This window comes from Dermochelys coriacea, chromosome 1, assembly GCF_009764565.3.
Source record: "Dermochelys coriacea isolate rDerCor1 chromosome 1, rDerCor1.pri.v4, whole genome shotgun sequence".
In the NCBI taxonomy this organism is placed as follows: Eukaryota; Metazoa; Chordata; order Testudines; family Dermochelyidae; genus Dermochelys; species Dermochelys coriacea.
Genome location: NC_050068.2, coordinates 169364299 through 169379819, shown reverse-complemented (window position 1 = coordinate 169379819; position 15521 = coordinate 169364299). Strand labels below are relative to the sequence as shown.

At 41.6% G+C, this 15521-nt stretch overlaps 3 protein-coding genes across 13 annotated transcripts in view; 2 read left to right on the top strand and 1 right to left on the bottom strand.

The window, feature by feature from the left end:
* JAM2 (junctional adhesion molecule 2) overlaps positions 1 to 8316 on the top strand; it is a 65092-nt gene extending 56776 nt beyond the window's left edge. For both annotated transcript variants that reach the window (XM_038383021.2, XM_038382228.2), the window contains 3 exons: positions 1113 to 1128; positions 2403 to 2442; positions 5659 to 8316. In XM_038383021.2, the coding sequence (XP_038238949.1) occupies positions 1113 to 1128; positions 2403 to 2442; positions 5659 to 5691 (89 nt within the window). In that variant the 3' untranslated portion in view covers positions 5692 to 8316. The remainder of the gene's footprint in view (positions 1 to 1112; positions 1129 to 2402; positions 2443 to 5658) is intronic.
* Positions 8317 to 8737: 421 nt separating this feature from the next.
* On the bottom strand, positions 8738 to 15273 carry ATP5PF (ATP synthase peripheral stalk subunit F6). 9 transcript variants are annotated; one of them, XM_038386017.2, is made up of 4 exons: positions 15136 to 15273; positions 13554 to 13746; positions 10387 to 10511; positions 8738 to 8946 (listed from the first exon to the last, which is right to left on the bottom strand). In XM_038386017.2, exons 2-4 carry the CDS (start codon positions 13721 to 13723, stop codon positions 8918 to 8920), a joined length of 324 nt encoding a protein of 107 aa, XP_038241945.1. In that variant the 5' UTR covers positions 13724 to 13746; positions 15136 to 15273; the 3' UTR covers positions 8738 to 8917. The 9 variants fall into 9 exon arrangements, with proteins under 9 accessions (XP_038241945.1, XP_038240210.1, XP_043365092.1 ...); XM_038384282.2 differs by having other exon boundaries at positions 15062 to 15200; XM_043509157.1 differs by lacking the exon at positions 15136 to 15273 and adding an exon at positions 14921 to 15063.
* Positions 15274 to 15324: 51 nt separating this feature from the next.
* GABPA (GA binding protein transcription factor subunit alpha) overlaps positions 15325 to 15521 on the top strand; it is a 40790-nt gene continuing 40593 nt past the window's right edge. For both annotated transcript variants that reach the window (XM_038380974.2, XM_038380145.2), the window contains exon 1: positions 15325 to 15463. The gene's annotated coding sequence lies outside the window, so the exon portion shown is untranslated. The remainder of the gene's footprint in view (positions 15464 to 15521) is intronic.

Genomic DNA, 15521 nt, shown 5'->3' with positions numbered 1-15521 from the left:
CAAAGTTAAGATAGTTTTGAAAATATTAGAAAAAAGTTTAAACTTTTTCTCTTGCCCACAGTTCTATTTTCCACAAATGTTCATGAACTGAGTCAGAGAATTTCTAGCTCACCCAGTCAATGACAGGTACCTTGAAGTAAATGAACTCTAAGCTCAGGGGAGACAGAGCCCAGGATAAATAACTACTTGGGTACAAAGTCTAGCTGATGAAAGAAGTTACAAATTCCTTCCCCAAAGTGTGTCATAACAGGACTAGTGAGGACTATTGTGGATATGAGAAAAACCAAAAACTCCCTGAAAGACATTAGGTATAAATTTATTTCTGGCCAGAATTCTGCCATGTTTACTCATTTAGCAGGGCACCAAATAACATAAAAGAAGAACAACAAAATGACACCTATATGTTATGAAGTACATATAATATGCACACATATCAAATATTTGTGTGTGCATATGTACGTTAAAGGGACATTAATTGCTGGTTTTGGTTTCTAAAATCTGTCTGTTCCAGTAAAAAGAAGTAATTTAAACAGTTATTTTTTAATCTAAGATGTAAGCAGTACTGAAACTTGCATCCTGGTGGAAATGGACTTGCTGACTCCATCTGATGGACCATAATGGAAGTACATGTCAGGAAAACAGATGCTTTTATTAAATTTCATAATAGCTGGGCAACTTCCCCAGGGTATTTACAATAGGGGCCATGGAGTCTAATACAGTGAATATAGGCAGTGATGCAGGAGAATGTCTCAGGATGTGTCTGAAAGAGGGGACACAGCTTTTTGCGGGTGTAGGGGGGAGCGAGGTGGTGCAGAATTATTTGAGAGCAGTTTCATGAGAACAGGTAGCTGAACACTGTCAGAAGTAGACTAATAGCTTCAGAGGAGAGGGGACTTGGGCAGCTTTCTTGCTGGCTTATCCAGACAGACTGCTGCCAAGGGCATCACTTGTTCATCCTCCAGTGAGAAACATAATTCAACAGCTACTGTCAGAAATTAAAGGGATGAGGAAGGACAAGAGTTAAATGTTATCCACAGGAGATATTTCACAGGATGTTTATTAGCCAGAGAAATTACTGTGTGCTAAATATGTTTTTTCTTTTACTTTTCCAGAAGAAAGCTCTTCTCAGTAAGTATATCACTTTTGGGTAGTTAATTTCATTTGTGCTTCGATGATGTAAGAAATGTGATTCTTGTGCAGGGCTTTCCACATCATTATTAGACATGGGGGTGTTTTGTATCAACCTTATTTCTGATAACCTGTTCTGAAATATTTTGGTGGCTGGATTTTCTCACTATGCTTACTAAGCTGCATACTAACGCCAAGCCACTATTAATAAATGAACCAACCAATACTTCTGTTAAACAGAGGTAAATTTTCAGATGGCTGTGTCCCCTCCCCCTTTTGGTTGTCATTCAAACCCCTAATTCAGACGCAGACATAAATCTTGCTTGGCCAACTCCCTGGTTGTGAATGCAAAGTACCTAGGTAGAAGATTTTACCCAAATCTCTGTCTGCAGATCATTTTGGAAACTGGTCATCGCCTCTGTCTTGCCCTAAAAGATGGAAGTGTGCTAGTTCTGTGAAATCAGCAACTGTTCATACAGTACATGCAAGCTGATTGTACAAGATAGGCTGAGATACATGCTCACATATGAGACTAATACTGAGTCCTTAAAGTGGAGGCTGACATTTCTTCTGTCTAGCTAAGCTCAACATTAATAACTCACATTCTCAAATGAGGCAGGAAAAAGCAAGTAATTTACTAAAAGAAGATATCGCCAAGTACTTTTTAAAAATACTTTCTGATACTTGTTTTATGATGGTCATGAATATCATATACATCATCACTATATGAGCCATAACCAGATATGCATCATATCTTGGAGCCTTAAAGCAACAAGCCAGGGAAGCTAGTTTGGCAGTGGCTCATGATTGAAGGATTTTGTTGTCTAGAAGCTCCCTAAGGTATCGTCACAGATATTGTAATGGACAGAAGACAATGGACATGCCCCTAATGTAAAATATTGCTGTCTGTGCCACTGGAGAGAAGGACATTTTATGAAAGAGCTATTTCTATTACATAGTATTTTCACACATCCACTACAGATCTTGTTAATTGTGAGCTGTGAAATGGTGATAACTTTCTTTACTTGGTCAAGATATTCTCATAAAGTAATCTGTCTTTAGTAAGATAGGAATGCCTTTCAGGTAGCACATTGCAAAACACTGCTTTACCTTCTGAAAATCAGTGAGCCCCACTGATCAGAGACTCAATCTAAGATGAAACCAGGATGGTGTCTAAAGTGGTCAAATTTGTTTCATTTTTATCTGCTTGTACTTTAGTTCTCGGAGAAGCTTATTTATACACAATCTGCCTTCTTTGTTTGTTACACTAACAGGAAGAAGAGTTCTGACTATAAATATACCCCAAGTGAAAAGGTGAGTGTATTCAGCAATCAGCTAGGGCATTTGTGGGAGCTGCTCATCATGAACCAATTAAGCTTCCATTTCCTGTGGCTGTCCAATGCATTGGACCTGAAATGAATAAAGATTAATACATTTCCTGTATTTGGAAGAACAGAGGTTGGTCTTGGTTCTTTTTGGCTGAAGAACAGTTCAGGGTTTTGCTTCTAAGAAAACACTTGGATTAATTGAGGGAAAATTACAGCTTTAATTAAACATATGGTGTCAAGTCTAATGTTCTACAGAGAATGTGAATTGGAACTATCCTTGCCTTGCCTTATCTTACTATATCATACTGAAATATTTTACATGTGTACTGTGGTAGAATAATCCCAGATATTACAAAATCATCATTTGACCAATGATCCCTTTGTTTTTTCCTGTGTGTGGAACAATCGAGTTCCAAAGCTCAAGTTTGAGATCTACGAGCATAATTTCACCACTCTCATACTCTCTCCCTCTTGCTACAGGGAGGTAAAGAAGGGAAAGGGACCCCTTGGAGCCTTTTCCATCCCCTCTCCCCACCCTTAAGGAGAGAGAGTAGATCAGAAAGGTGGAACTAAAGCATTGCCTCTCTTCTCCCCCACACCCTGTCTGGCAGCACAGGAAGGTAAGGCAGAAAACTCCTTACTGTGTGCAGTGCCTGCCAGCAGGTGATGTAGCCATATACGGAATTCTGCCATGTGACCAAGAATATCTTGATTTTTCTACACTAAACATATACTGTGTGAGTATATTATAAAGCTACTGGCATTAGCCATCAAATGGAGTGAACAGGAACTGAAAAACTGCTAGAGCAGGGATCGGCAACCTTTGGCACATGGCCCACTAAGGTAAGCTTCCTGGCAGGCCGAGCCGGTTTGTTTACCTGTTGCGTCCACTGGTTCAGCCGATCGCAGCTCCCACTGGCCATGGTTCACTGCTCCAGGCCAATGGGGGTTGTGGGAAGAGGCGGCCAGGACATCCCTCGACCCACACCACTTCCCACAGCCCCCGTTGCCTGGAGCGGTGAACCGCGGCCAATGGGAACCATGATTGGCTGAACCTGCAGACACGGCAGGTAAACAAACCAGCCTGACCCACCAGGGGGCTTATCCTGGCAGGCCACGTGCCAAAGGTTGCCAATCCCTGCACTAGAGCACAGGTTCTCAAACTCTGCTCCACAGAGCACTTTCTGCTGGTCTGTTAAGAGCTGGCTAGTCTCAGGGTGCTGGCAGCTCTATCTTCTTCTTCTATCTACCTGCTAAATAAAAGTTTTTTTTAAAAAAATCACTTTCCATGTAAAGCAATTGCTACAGTTAGAGACACAATGTTACACAACTCTGTGGGGGAGAAGGGGGGGAGAGAGAGAGAGAGGGGTGTCCCCAAGACAATCAATGTGGTTGCACACTACGAATGAGTGAGATTCCCCTCTTGGATTTGCTTAGAGAAACATTGGATCTGTAATATTAGCTCAGCTTTGCAACATATGTCAAGAAAACTTAACAGCATCTGCGAATACTTCCTAGTCCACCTTTACTATAAACACTAGCATATGCAACTTCCTTCCCCACAAATGCACTTGGAAGCAGTCCCTGTCTCCTCACCTACATTTACATTGCTCTGCACTACCTCTTTCACTTCCCAACTGTTTCTCACACGGCAGGCAATCACAGCACCCCACCACCTACCTTATTCAAATTGTCCCACAAACTCAGTCACACACCTGATTTACCCATCTGATCTCACCCGCCAGTCATCCTTCTATTCACCCAGTCTCAGCTCTTTCCTGCTCCATCAACTTCGTTCATTTACTTCCCTTCCTCACCCAAACCCAACCCACAGTTCTCTTCAATGTGCCTCAACAATAGTGCCAAAACTAGAGTAGATGTCAGACATCAACCCGAGTCACTGACTGCTTCCCTTGCAGCACTATGTGACCCCACTAAGAGGCTGGATATTCTGCTTTAACCTTGCTCCAGTGGCTCCCTCCATGAGCTGCTGGGATCTCTGGCTAGAGGCAACACATGGAGCTATGTACGTCCTGTTTGCTTCCCTAAGCCTGAGGAGGGGACCAAAGAAGCTGGGCAACTGGAGGAGGCTGCAAGGTGGCGAGTAGCACTGGCTTTGGGCCTGGCCCTAGCTTCCTATAGGAGAGAATTAGGGTCAGAAGGCAACAAACCTGATCAGAACAGGGGTAACTCCAAATCACCAGCTAATTTTAATTCTCCCAGCTCATAGTAGAGGGGGTCCCCAAAAATTTAGGTTTCAGAGTAGCAGCCGTGTTAGTCTGTATTCGCAAAAAGAAAAGGAGTACTTGTGGCACCTTATAAACTAACAAATTTATTAGAGCATAAGCTTTCGTGGGCATCCGATGAAGTGAGCTGTAGCTCAGGAAAGCTTATGCTCTAATAAATTTGTTAGTCTCTAAGGTGCCACAAGTACTCCTTTTCTTTTTTCCAAAAATTTAGTTGATCCAATGCAACTTCTGCTGTTAAACTGATGCAGTGAGTGATGCTCCACCTACAGGTCTAGCTATCAAATAACAGCTGCTCTCAGGACCTACCAATTGGCAGTCAGTATGGGTTATACCTGGCCACCAGAAGTACTCTATGAAAGCTACCATCTGTCCTTAAATCTGAACACCAAGGAACTTAAGCAATGTTTTTTGATTTCCCCTTTTGGTGGTAAAAATGTCTTGGTTTGTCTTTCTCTTCACTGAAATATGGGTAAATTCTAGTTGTAGGGTGCATTCATCAACTGCAGTATAATTGCACATCATCAGCAGCTATCATTGGAGTATTCAAAAGGAAAGAAACAGCAGTTTTACCTTTTCCCCCTTGATCTTTAATTCCTCCCAGTGGGACATCTTTTGAACTGTAGTAGTATATCATGTACAAATGCATTTTGTAGGCTTCACTCATCAAAGGGAATTGAAATGGTATGCTCACTGATGAGCCAGACTTCACGCTTAGGCAAGAGATTTATCTGCCTAATATTCTGTTGCTATGGTAAGGGGTTTGGTCTCATTACTAAGACTTCATAGCCTTTTTTGTTGCTATAGGCTTGGTGTTTGCTTCTTCTCTTTTGCCGATCTGCAGACACAAGTGATGTTCTACAGGTGTTTAAGTGTAATGGATACTAAGTAGGACATTCTGCTGAAAGCATTTGAACTATAACTTGTCACCTTATCCTTTTCTTTTTCTCATTTAGGATTTCAAGCACACCAAGTCCTTTGTTATTTAGAAGATTTCAGCCTCTTTGAGGGACAAAAACTGACTACTTGTTATACAAAATATCAAAGGGATTTTAACTTCTGCAAATATTTGGATTTGTTTTGAGATGGCATACACTGAAAGCAGAAAGTTTGCTGGAGTGTCTAGGATCCAATGTTACAAACCTAATCACACTGTACAACTGTTCATATTGTTAAAATACCATTATTTCTCTAATTTAAGCATAGTAGTATGTAGATAATATAAATAATTTCAATGAAGGTTTCTTCTCATCCTGTTTATGTATATACACAGGAAGAAGACTCATTACTAAGCGAATTCATGCTCATGATCTTTACAGATTAGGGTTAGAAGTTTTTTGGCCACTCTAACCTAGTGCTTTGTAGCGTCTACATCTAAGACAATGTGAAGGGCTCTAACTTTTGCTGTTTTTCAGTTATTAGTGCCATGACTTTCAAATCTGTCAGACCATGCAGTCAAGTGAACAGTTATTTTGATACTGTACAAGTATAAATTTGAGTTATGTTAAATGTGATTCACCCTCACTATCATAGAGAGCCTCCAGACTGTTATGCTGTAGATCAGTGCTTTTCAATCTTTTTTTTTATTTGCTGATCCCTAAAAAGTTTCAAATAGAGGTGTAGACTCCTTTAGAAATCTTAAACATAGTTTTCAGACCTCAGGTTGAAAACTACTGTCATAGATCAAATGTTCAAGTCCCAGTGCTAAAGCATGTAGCTCTTTTCCTACCAGGAAGTATATTTAAGATCTGTGAAAGTTTCTGTGCTAAAGATTGTATGTGTAAATTTACACTGTGAAGGAAAACAGTGCAGCAAAACTGATGCAGTGTTAGTGCCTTTTTTTTTGTTACAGTTCAGTTTTACAAATAAATGACCCATAGTGTCTGATATGCTGTCTACTGTGAACTTGCTTTCAGTGGTCTGCAACTATCATTAGTTTAATGTGTTGCCAAACTATGGTAGTCATGGTGGTGTTGAAACATTCTGCCTAATATTATCTTCAATTACATGTTCCTTTAGCTCCAAAAACTTTACACTCATATTTCAACTCTAAAATGACAGCCATAGTCATTAGAAGGGGGATTTTTTTATTTTTGGACCAAGCATGCTTTGTAACTGGAACATGTACTTAAACTTTAACTAGGCAGACAGTCAGTTCCATTCACCCTGACAGTTCAATGCAGGAAAGCTTCCGTATTCTGGATGGCCCATAAGCATTTGCTGGATTGTCAGTGACTTCAATTGGTCATAAATCAGCATCTAGTTTTGTTACTTATACTCTGTGCTCTTTCAAATGCTGGTGTGGCAGTGCAAAAATGCTACAGCAGCTTTGATATAGTAAGATGAAAATGAATATATTTTGTGGCCCTGAACTGCTTTAATATTACAGCCAACTTATTTCACTGTCTCCACTCCTTATATACTACAGATATCTGGATCAACATGCACTTTTTTTTCCCCCCAAGAGAAGCTGTGTGAAAATTTTAGGAGCTAGATTCTTTGGCACCAAAATAAGCAGTATGAGATTCAAGGAGAAGCAGAAACTGGATGTTGCTGCTAAAAGTGAGCATTGACATTTAATATGCCCCATTTCTCACCCCATAGGGATTAATAGCTTATTTAGTCAACTATCATTCAGGCTGTCTGTACATTGTTATTGGTTTGATTAGTTCATGTCTAACAAAACAAGCCACAAGTTTTAAATGAATGCTTAGATTATGCAATAATTCTCAAGAGGGATTGATTAAAGAGCAGCAGAATGTGAACTTTCCCTATATAAATTTAGCTGCTAAAAACAGCAGGCTACAGGGGCAGGAGTAAGTTAAGATTTCTTAAAAGAATTCACACCAAATACTGAGAAATTCACTTAAAGGAACAATTGTACTTTTTAATCTTGGCTAACAGTACTAATTGAGAATATTTTGCAGTTTCTTGGCATGTGAGTGAAACTTTCTATAAAGTCTTAATATTTGCCCTGAAACATTTCCCTGACATAAGATTAAAAAAAAGGAAAACCATCATTAAACTACCATGACAGAGGAGGGCAAAGGATAGGTACAGTACTCTGCATTTTAGAGTAATGGCAGGTAAAGATGAAACTCTATACTTTGACATGACACTACTGTGATATATCTGAAGTGATCTGTAGCTCACAAAAGCTTATGCTCAAATAAATTTGTTAGTCTCAAGGTGCCCCAAGTACTCCTTTTCTTTTTGCAAATACAGACTAACCTGTCTGCTACTCTGAAACAAAGGCAGTCAGTAAGTCCTGTGTTCCTACCAAGGGTTGAATTGGGGAAAAAAGGTGTAATGGGTCTATACCCGATACCAAAATGAGATGTTACCCAGATTGCAAAATGCTCAAACAGTGATTGTGTGGCTACTAGGCTTTAAGTTTGTCTTGCTTCCTTGGGATCAAATGCCATTCAGATAAGTCAGCCCAATGTGATCATTTCTCTCCCTGTACTTTGAGCAGCAGTAAAATGGGCAATATTGATTGGTAGTTCAAACTTCTACTGGTGTTTCTGGTAGACAGGACTGAACTTGAATAAGTTTTTCATATTTTGATGGGGTCTTCAGGAAGAGATTAGAAACTTTAGTACTTAACTCACCCCCAAAACCACAAGTTTTTCATTTAAAAGAACAAGCTAGCCTCTGCAAGAATGTACTGGTGCACCAAGATTACATAAGTCAGTCCATTTCAGCTCATGAGCCTGACAATTGGAGGATATGTGGCATGAGCCCAATGTTTGAGTTCCTGGATATGTCTAAATAAAATGTTACTATTGCAATAATGTAGCATAGAATGATCACATGCATACAATAATGCCATATTTGCAGGCTTTATTGTATTTTTATAAGATTTCTATTACAGGTGATTAAAATCTAGGGAAGCATAGTTCTTTTCAACAGGAAAGTGATTATTAACTTAACTGTATTTTGCACTTAAGTGGTCATTTGTTTTTATCTGGATACTGAAATGTCATCTCAGTAATCAGTGTTTAAACACTGGATAAAAGACTTAAGTACTTTATATTTGATCTCCAAGAGTGAATTTTATGAATAGGGCAGTTCACAAGAATCATGTTGTACTTGTACAGTATTGAGTTCAGAAGTCAAACAAGTGAAACTCCACATTAAATTACAACTTCTGGCCTATTTAACCACTCCATGAGAAAGAGGACACCAGTGCTTGGACTGCAGATGTCAACCACATCATTTCTGAGACTCTTCAAAGTTGGGTTCTAGGAAGAAAAAAAAGTCATTAGTTTCATGTTAAGATGCTAAAGTTCTAAATACTGCTCATAGATCAACTTCAGGTTCTAGCAGAATACAAATCATGGACACATTTACTACTTTTAGTAATCTGCAGCTAAATTTTGCAAACATGCCATAAAGGGAAGCAAAGGGACATTTAGCACAAGTTTTTTTAAAAAGTTTCTTCATGAATATGCAATATTTCCTTAGAATTAGCTATCATGCATCTCATCCTAGATGCATTTGACATTTACCTACAGCCAAAGTAACTTACCTACTAACTAGCTTGCAACTAGTTCATTAATGGGGTACTACCAGTTTTACCAGCAAAAAGAGAAAAATGTTGCTACCTACCACTGACTCATGTAAAAAACCATAATGAGCAGTAAAGTTAAGATATGAGACTTCCAAGTAGTACACAAAGACAAGGTGAATGAGAAATTAGTTCTTCTTGGGGAAGAGACTCCACATTATGATGATGTATAATTTAAACCACAAGGGAAGATTAATCCTAAATGACTCAAAACTAGACGAGACTATATTTTATGCTAAAGACATTTAAATTGCTTTGTCTGTAGTAAGAAAATTAGTCCACAGATAAGGAAGTTACTCACTTGACAGTATGAGGGAGAGAGTTCAGAAAATGGCAACTCTCACAGCAGTATCATGTAACTAAGGGGAACTCCTGAAATAACTAAGCATCTGGGTCTACCCCATGCAGTACCTGCCTGCCAAAACTGGCAGAATGAAGTTCCAGGCACAGGGGACCTAGTCCTCACGTAGGGACTTTTGATCTTCCGACTCCCTTAGATCACTGTAGAGTCCATGGATGATGGGGATTGATCAGCTAATGGCAGATGACAGAGAATACTTCTGGTGGACTTCACTACTCACCCTTACCCTTTAAAATAGCTGTTGTGTGACACTAGTTACAACACCTCTGCTGTTGGTTCCTCTCTGGTGGAATTTTCAGACTGAACCCTCACAACTATGATTCTCTGAAGTTGATTAATGTGCAGATATCTGTTCTAAACCACTCAAGTCCCAAGATTATCAAATGACAGCTCTTAGCAAACAGCAATGCTGTGCCACATTGTGTGCCTGCTGCTATGCACCATCTGAACACCTGGCCATTCTCTCCATTCCTGAGATCTGAAATGAGCCTTGGTCAAGTAGGTCCTCAACAGCAGGAACAACTGTTGCAGGAGCCTTACATGACACTAAGCAGACTCTGCTGCCACGAAGTTCCTACGTGCCAACCAGATTGCACATGTACCATCCCCAAGAGCAGAGTCCTGCTCTCTCCCAGGACCACATGGCTGATTGTGACCAGTGACCTGGAGGTAAAAGGCTCTATATTCCACTATTCATCCTCTCACTTCCACACTTGTGATGCAAGAATAAATTAACAGAGGCTGGAAACTCACCCTCAAATTTGAAGTCTGGAAATTTGGTCAGGTCTCCCCCACCATACAACCGCTGAATTTTGGCAATTTCTTCAGCCATGTCTTTCTGGTATTCAGGGCCTACATCAGCTGGACCACCAGCTTTCCTAAATGTAGAAAACGTCCAATGAAAATTGATTCTAAACCTTTTAAGAGCCTAATCTAAAGAGTAAGATAAATGGCTATACACCCCCAAATAAGTAAAGCAATTTAAATATTTTGAAAAACTCAGAGGTACAAAGTACCAGGGGTACATTTTTCTCTTTTGGCATTTGAAAGCAGACATTTTAGCTTAACTAAAGCTAAAGGAGGGTTTAAAATGGAAAAGTGAGAAGCATATTGCTACAGCTATTAGCCAGTGTTCCTTTAATAGTGTAAATTCTACAACCCAATTATCCAGTTGCACTTTTTCTAAGTGGCTGCGAATGGAGACTTGGCAACAAGGCATAATTCTGTTCTTAAGCCTTTGAAGTGCCTAGACAAAACTTGCTTGAAACATGCTATTATTTTTGAGGCTAATCTGCTGAAAGGGAAGATCAACTTCAAACCAATTCGTTTAGTAAGAACATTAATACCAACAGAACAAGGTGAAGAAGTGGCTAGTATACAGGTAAATTTCCACAATTAGGGATGTACTTCCTAGCCTACAAAACTGCACACAAGAGCAGCCCTACAGACTATTTACTGGAAAACACCAAGTGTTTAATACCAAAGTGAAGCATCAATTATGGGTATAATATTACAAACACATGCTTATATTCAACAACTAGTTTCTCAATTTGAAAATCCATGTTTTCCCCCAGCGTAATACCAACTCGCTCAGATTTAAGATTTCTGTATAATGACCATACTAAAGTAGTATGTACTTTAGTATGTTTGACAGTGGGGATCAGTGACACCAGATCCCTGCAGGCACACTGACTGTTACGGTTATATTTTTGTGTCTGTTTCAGTATGTCAGCTACAATGGACATTTACTGAGTTATTGTTTAAAATTGAGTCCTGACAAGCCTATTAGCTGTGGTCAGTTTCTCTTAATGCTCCAAGAGAAATTTCCTCCATCATACTATTCTCCCCCAAAGTTTCCCCATTTTAGTTATTTCTTTAAGTCCAACCCTAGAGAATCCCCCTACAGCATGACTCATCCTCCATAGGGATGTATTTCCATTTTAAAAGGATATTTTCCTTTTCCCATTTCAAAGCTAAGACAACTGATAGTTTGATATCGAGATGCTCTTTTTTATTCCCCTCTTTTCAACATCACCATCAAAGAGGAACTAAGGAGGTGGGGAAAGCAGGTGGTTTGGACCTTTTTCCCCACTGATATTTTGGCTGGGAGGAACTAACAATAGAAGTGCAGTCGCAATGTTCTTTCACTTGTATCTCCATGATACCACCTTTATTTTGAAAAAAAGTCTAATCTGTGAAATGGATGCTTACTTCCAGCTCAGACCACATTGCACTCCTAATGTTTCACTAAACAATTCTGCAATAAAAAGGTCTTCAAGCTGAGTTTGACACATTTGAGCCAAGAGTCTGTTTTAAATGAAATTGAAGCTTTTGAACACCAGTTCCCAAATAGTGGGTCCCAAACCTTGATGGATGGGAGGCACCGTGACCTTTCCTGCCAATCATCCAACCCTGGCCCCCAATCAGCCCCTCTCTCCCCGTGGCCATGCCACAGTCGCTATCAGGCTGCTGTCTGTCCACTCATTGGCTGCGGCCACTTCCGCCAGATTGCAACTGCCTAGATCCCGCTCCACATGCTGCTGCCTGCAATCCAGGTGAAGTGAGAGTAGGTTCCAGACAGCAGCAGCTGGTGAGTAGACAGCAACCTGGTAGCAATCCTGGCCCTTGCCCAGTTGCAGAGAGAAAGGGGCCAGCTGGGGCTGCAGATGGGGGCAGGGCTGAAAGAGAGAGCTGGATGGGGGCTTGGCTGGCAAGCCAAGCTGGAAGTAGTTGGTGCGTCACCTGAGCAAAAAGTTGGGGAATCTCGGCTATAGAACTTACTAAGGAAGTAGCAATATCAGTACACTGATAAGTGAGAGATTTTGTACAAAATGCTAGCACTATAGCATTTATTAAATTGAATGGGTTTGTTCACAGACTAGGAAAATGTTACAAAATCTAAAAACAATCCAAAGTCTATTGCCAGTGAGATTCTAACCAGTTAGTTAGTCCTCTTTAGCTTGCCCACAACCAGCCCTCCTTTAAACATACTTAGCATCTCCTACACCATTAAACAGCTTTTATTTTGCTAAATAAGTCTAATGAAATTAGAATTTGTTGTTTAAGATAATTTTTTGTTAATGCAAAGTCTTCCCATAGGTAACAGATGAATAAAAGAGTTTCTTGATAGGTGAGTAACTGGAGACATTTAAATCCCAGAGATTCTCTCAAAATGCTGATATTCAAATGTAAGATTTTATTTTTGTATTATATGATTTTGTGGCCCATTATTTCTAGGTGAATTTATTCAATTCTTGCATTTTGTTTTTGGACAGTATAAATAATTATTTCAGGTCAGTAAAAAAAGAAAAAGCAGTCGACATTTGCAAAGGACCACATTCTCTGTTCACATTTTGGATAACTAAGCCAACTCTCAAAGTTTTATGGCTACTGTTCAATAATCCCTTACCCTCATATACAGCTATATAAAAGTAGTAATATGGACAAAGTCAACTGTAATAAACAAAAGAACTAGTAAAGACTTAAATCTGTGAACTCTCTTTTAATTGAGGTGTTCTAAATAATTTCTTGCAGTTTCCTCTTGAGTACTGACACTTGATGCATAATTTGCATTTCTTCATGTAATTCTAACATTTCATGAAAACTTATTTTTTTGTAACATTCCTCAGTGAATCACAGATACATCCTTTAACACTTAGGACTGCAGTTGCAAAATAATTATTTCCTAGCCCACTTTCCTCTGGGCTTCAGAAGTGGAAGAACCATTGACTAGAATTTGTGCTGGATCAGTTCTTAGGGCCTTTCCATGCTGAAGCTAACAGGCTCTGCACTTAAGAGTGCAGACCTAAAAGGCCTAATTATAAGAGGAATAATCCCCTATTAATGTTTGCTAAAAACTTCATATTAAACTTTTTTTACTTAATACACTGAATTACATTTATTGCATTCCAATAACTTACTGGCTCTTCATGTTGTATTCTCTGATCTTGTCTATAAAGAGCTTCTGAACTGGATCAAGTTCCTTCGCCTTATTAAACACTATAGCAGAAAGGCCAATGTTCCTACGCAAGTGTACTGAGATGGCAGAGCGGAAAATGGAGGAAAACCTGAATAGCTGTTGGAGAATCATGATGAACTCGCAGAGGGTTTCAGCTACAAACAAACAGAATGCACTATTAAGTTAGAGATTTCTTGCAGTTTTTTTCTATACTTTAGATTTGCAAAAAGAAAAAAAAAGTAGATCAGTTAAAAATATCAACAGTACTAAATGCAGGGAAACACCAAGAGAAAGAAATAGTCCAACATTTTTAAAGGAAAGAGTGACAATTTTGCTATGCCCATGAAATATACTTTTGATAGACTGTATCCTCATTTTACCTATGATTCATATTTCTTCCACATTAAAATGAACTGTCTGAATTCAAAAGTATAACAAAACGCTAAAAAATTAAGTGGACATTTTTATTTGTAGTGCTCAGCAAAGATACCTGCATCTAAGTATTGATTTGTCACAGGACATACTAATTCAGTGACAAAAATAAAGCTGATTAGAAAGTAGGTAGTTTTCATAGAGAATACAACAGGGATGAAAAGTAAGCTAGCAGATCAGTATTATTTTTTTTTCATACAAATACTGTGCTATCCTAAGTCAGAAATGTGTGATCTTTAAACCAACAATGTCCCTTTTAAGAAAATCTGACAACACTGACTGACATTTACAGGGATCAGACTCATACGACCGCAAGCCAGGCTGGGCGTTAAGTGAATCAGTAATCAAAGGGAAAGATTTTCAATGACAGTCTCTCAAGTATCTCACAGTTAAAAGGCAGAGTTTGCGGTAAAGCACCGAAGAAGGAGTTTTGCTCTTAGCCCAACAGGTAACTACCCCCAACCCCGCACGGGCCCGGGCTCCCTGGGGGGCGCTGCCGGTCTAGACCCGAACCGCTTGTTAAAACTCATCGCCGCGCCGGGTCAGCCCGGGGCACCGGCAACCGCGGCCACGCAGCCGAGCCGCCAACACGGGGGAGGCGACGAGCAGGCCGGGGCCAGCCCCGCTCGGGGCGAGAGATCTGCCGCTGACCCAGGGTGGCCCAGCCCCGGGAAGGGCCGGGGGTGGCGGGGCCTGGGGCTGCGGGAGGCCGCGGAGAGCCCGTGGCCCGGCCGCAGGGAATTTCGTCCCCGAGCAGCCAGACCCGGCGCCGCACGGGGGGTCGCCACGGCTGCCGCTCGCGCCCGCCCCTCCCTCCCCGCCGCGACCCAGCGGCGGCCGCAGCGCGTTACAGGGGACGGCGGCGGGGTCCCTCCGCCTGGCTCCGGCTCCGGTCACCTTGGGGGGGGGGGGGCGGGGTCACGGCTCCGAGCCCAGCGCGCGGGGCACTCTGGGAAGCCCGCCCGGGAGGCCGAGAACTGGGGGGACCGCGCTCCGCGCGTCCCTGCCCCGCCCCCCCCCCCCCCGTTAAACAAGTACCTGGAGCCGCCGCGCGCCGCCGAAACGCTCCAATAAGAATCCCGAGCCAGCAGCAGCAGCCCTTAACCACTCACCACCGGAAATGAGCAGATCTACTTCCCAGCATTAACCCGGCCGTTAAGTCTCAGCGAAGTCCCGCCCCCGCGCCCGCTGATTGGCGGGTGGAAGATGGCGCCGTGGGGGATGCTGGGAGTTGTAGTCCTTGCTCTTATCGATGCGAGGGGGGGGGGTTGTGTTCGCGCTCCCTCCTCGCTTAGGCCCTGCACAGGCCTCGTCGCCCAAAGCGCAGCGCGTCCCGCTCTCTTCAGTGCTGCGCTCGGAAGGCGGCGTAAGGACCCTGCGGAGCCGTCGCTAGCAAGCGGGGAGCGGGGGAGTCGGTCGGGGCGGGAGTTTCTGCGGCGGGTGAGTGCGGCGAGCGGGCCCGGGGGGCCCGGGGCGCCCGAGGGAGGGGCGGGAAGCG

Bases quoted from the DNA above. Each gene is read 5' to 3' on its own strand.
- ATP5PF (XM_043509129.1), bottom strand. From the start codon at position 13,723: ATGATTCTCCAACAGCTATTCAGGTTTTCCTCCATTTTCCGCTCTGCC. The intron at 10,512-13,553 runs GTAAGTTATTGG...TTCTACATTTAG, and splicing joins GAATACAACATGAAGAGCCA to GAAAGCTGGTGGTCCAGCTG. The intron at 10,112-10,386 runs GTGAGTTTCCAG...GGCTCATTTCAG, and splicing joins TCCAGACTTCAAATTTGAGG to ATCTCAGGAATGGAGAGAAT.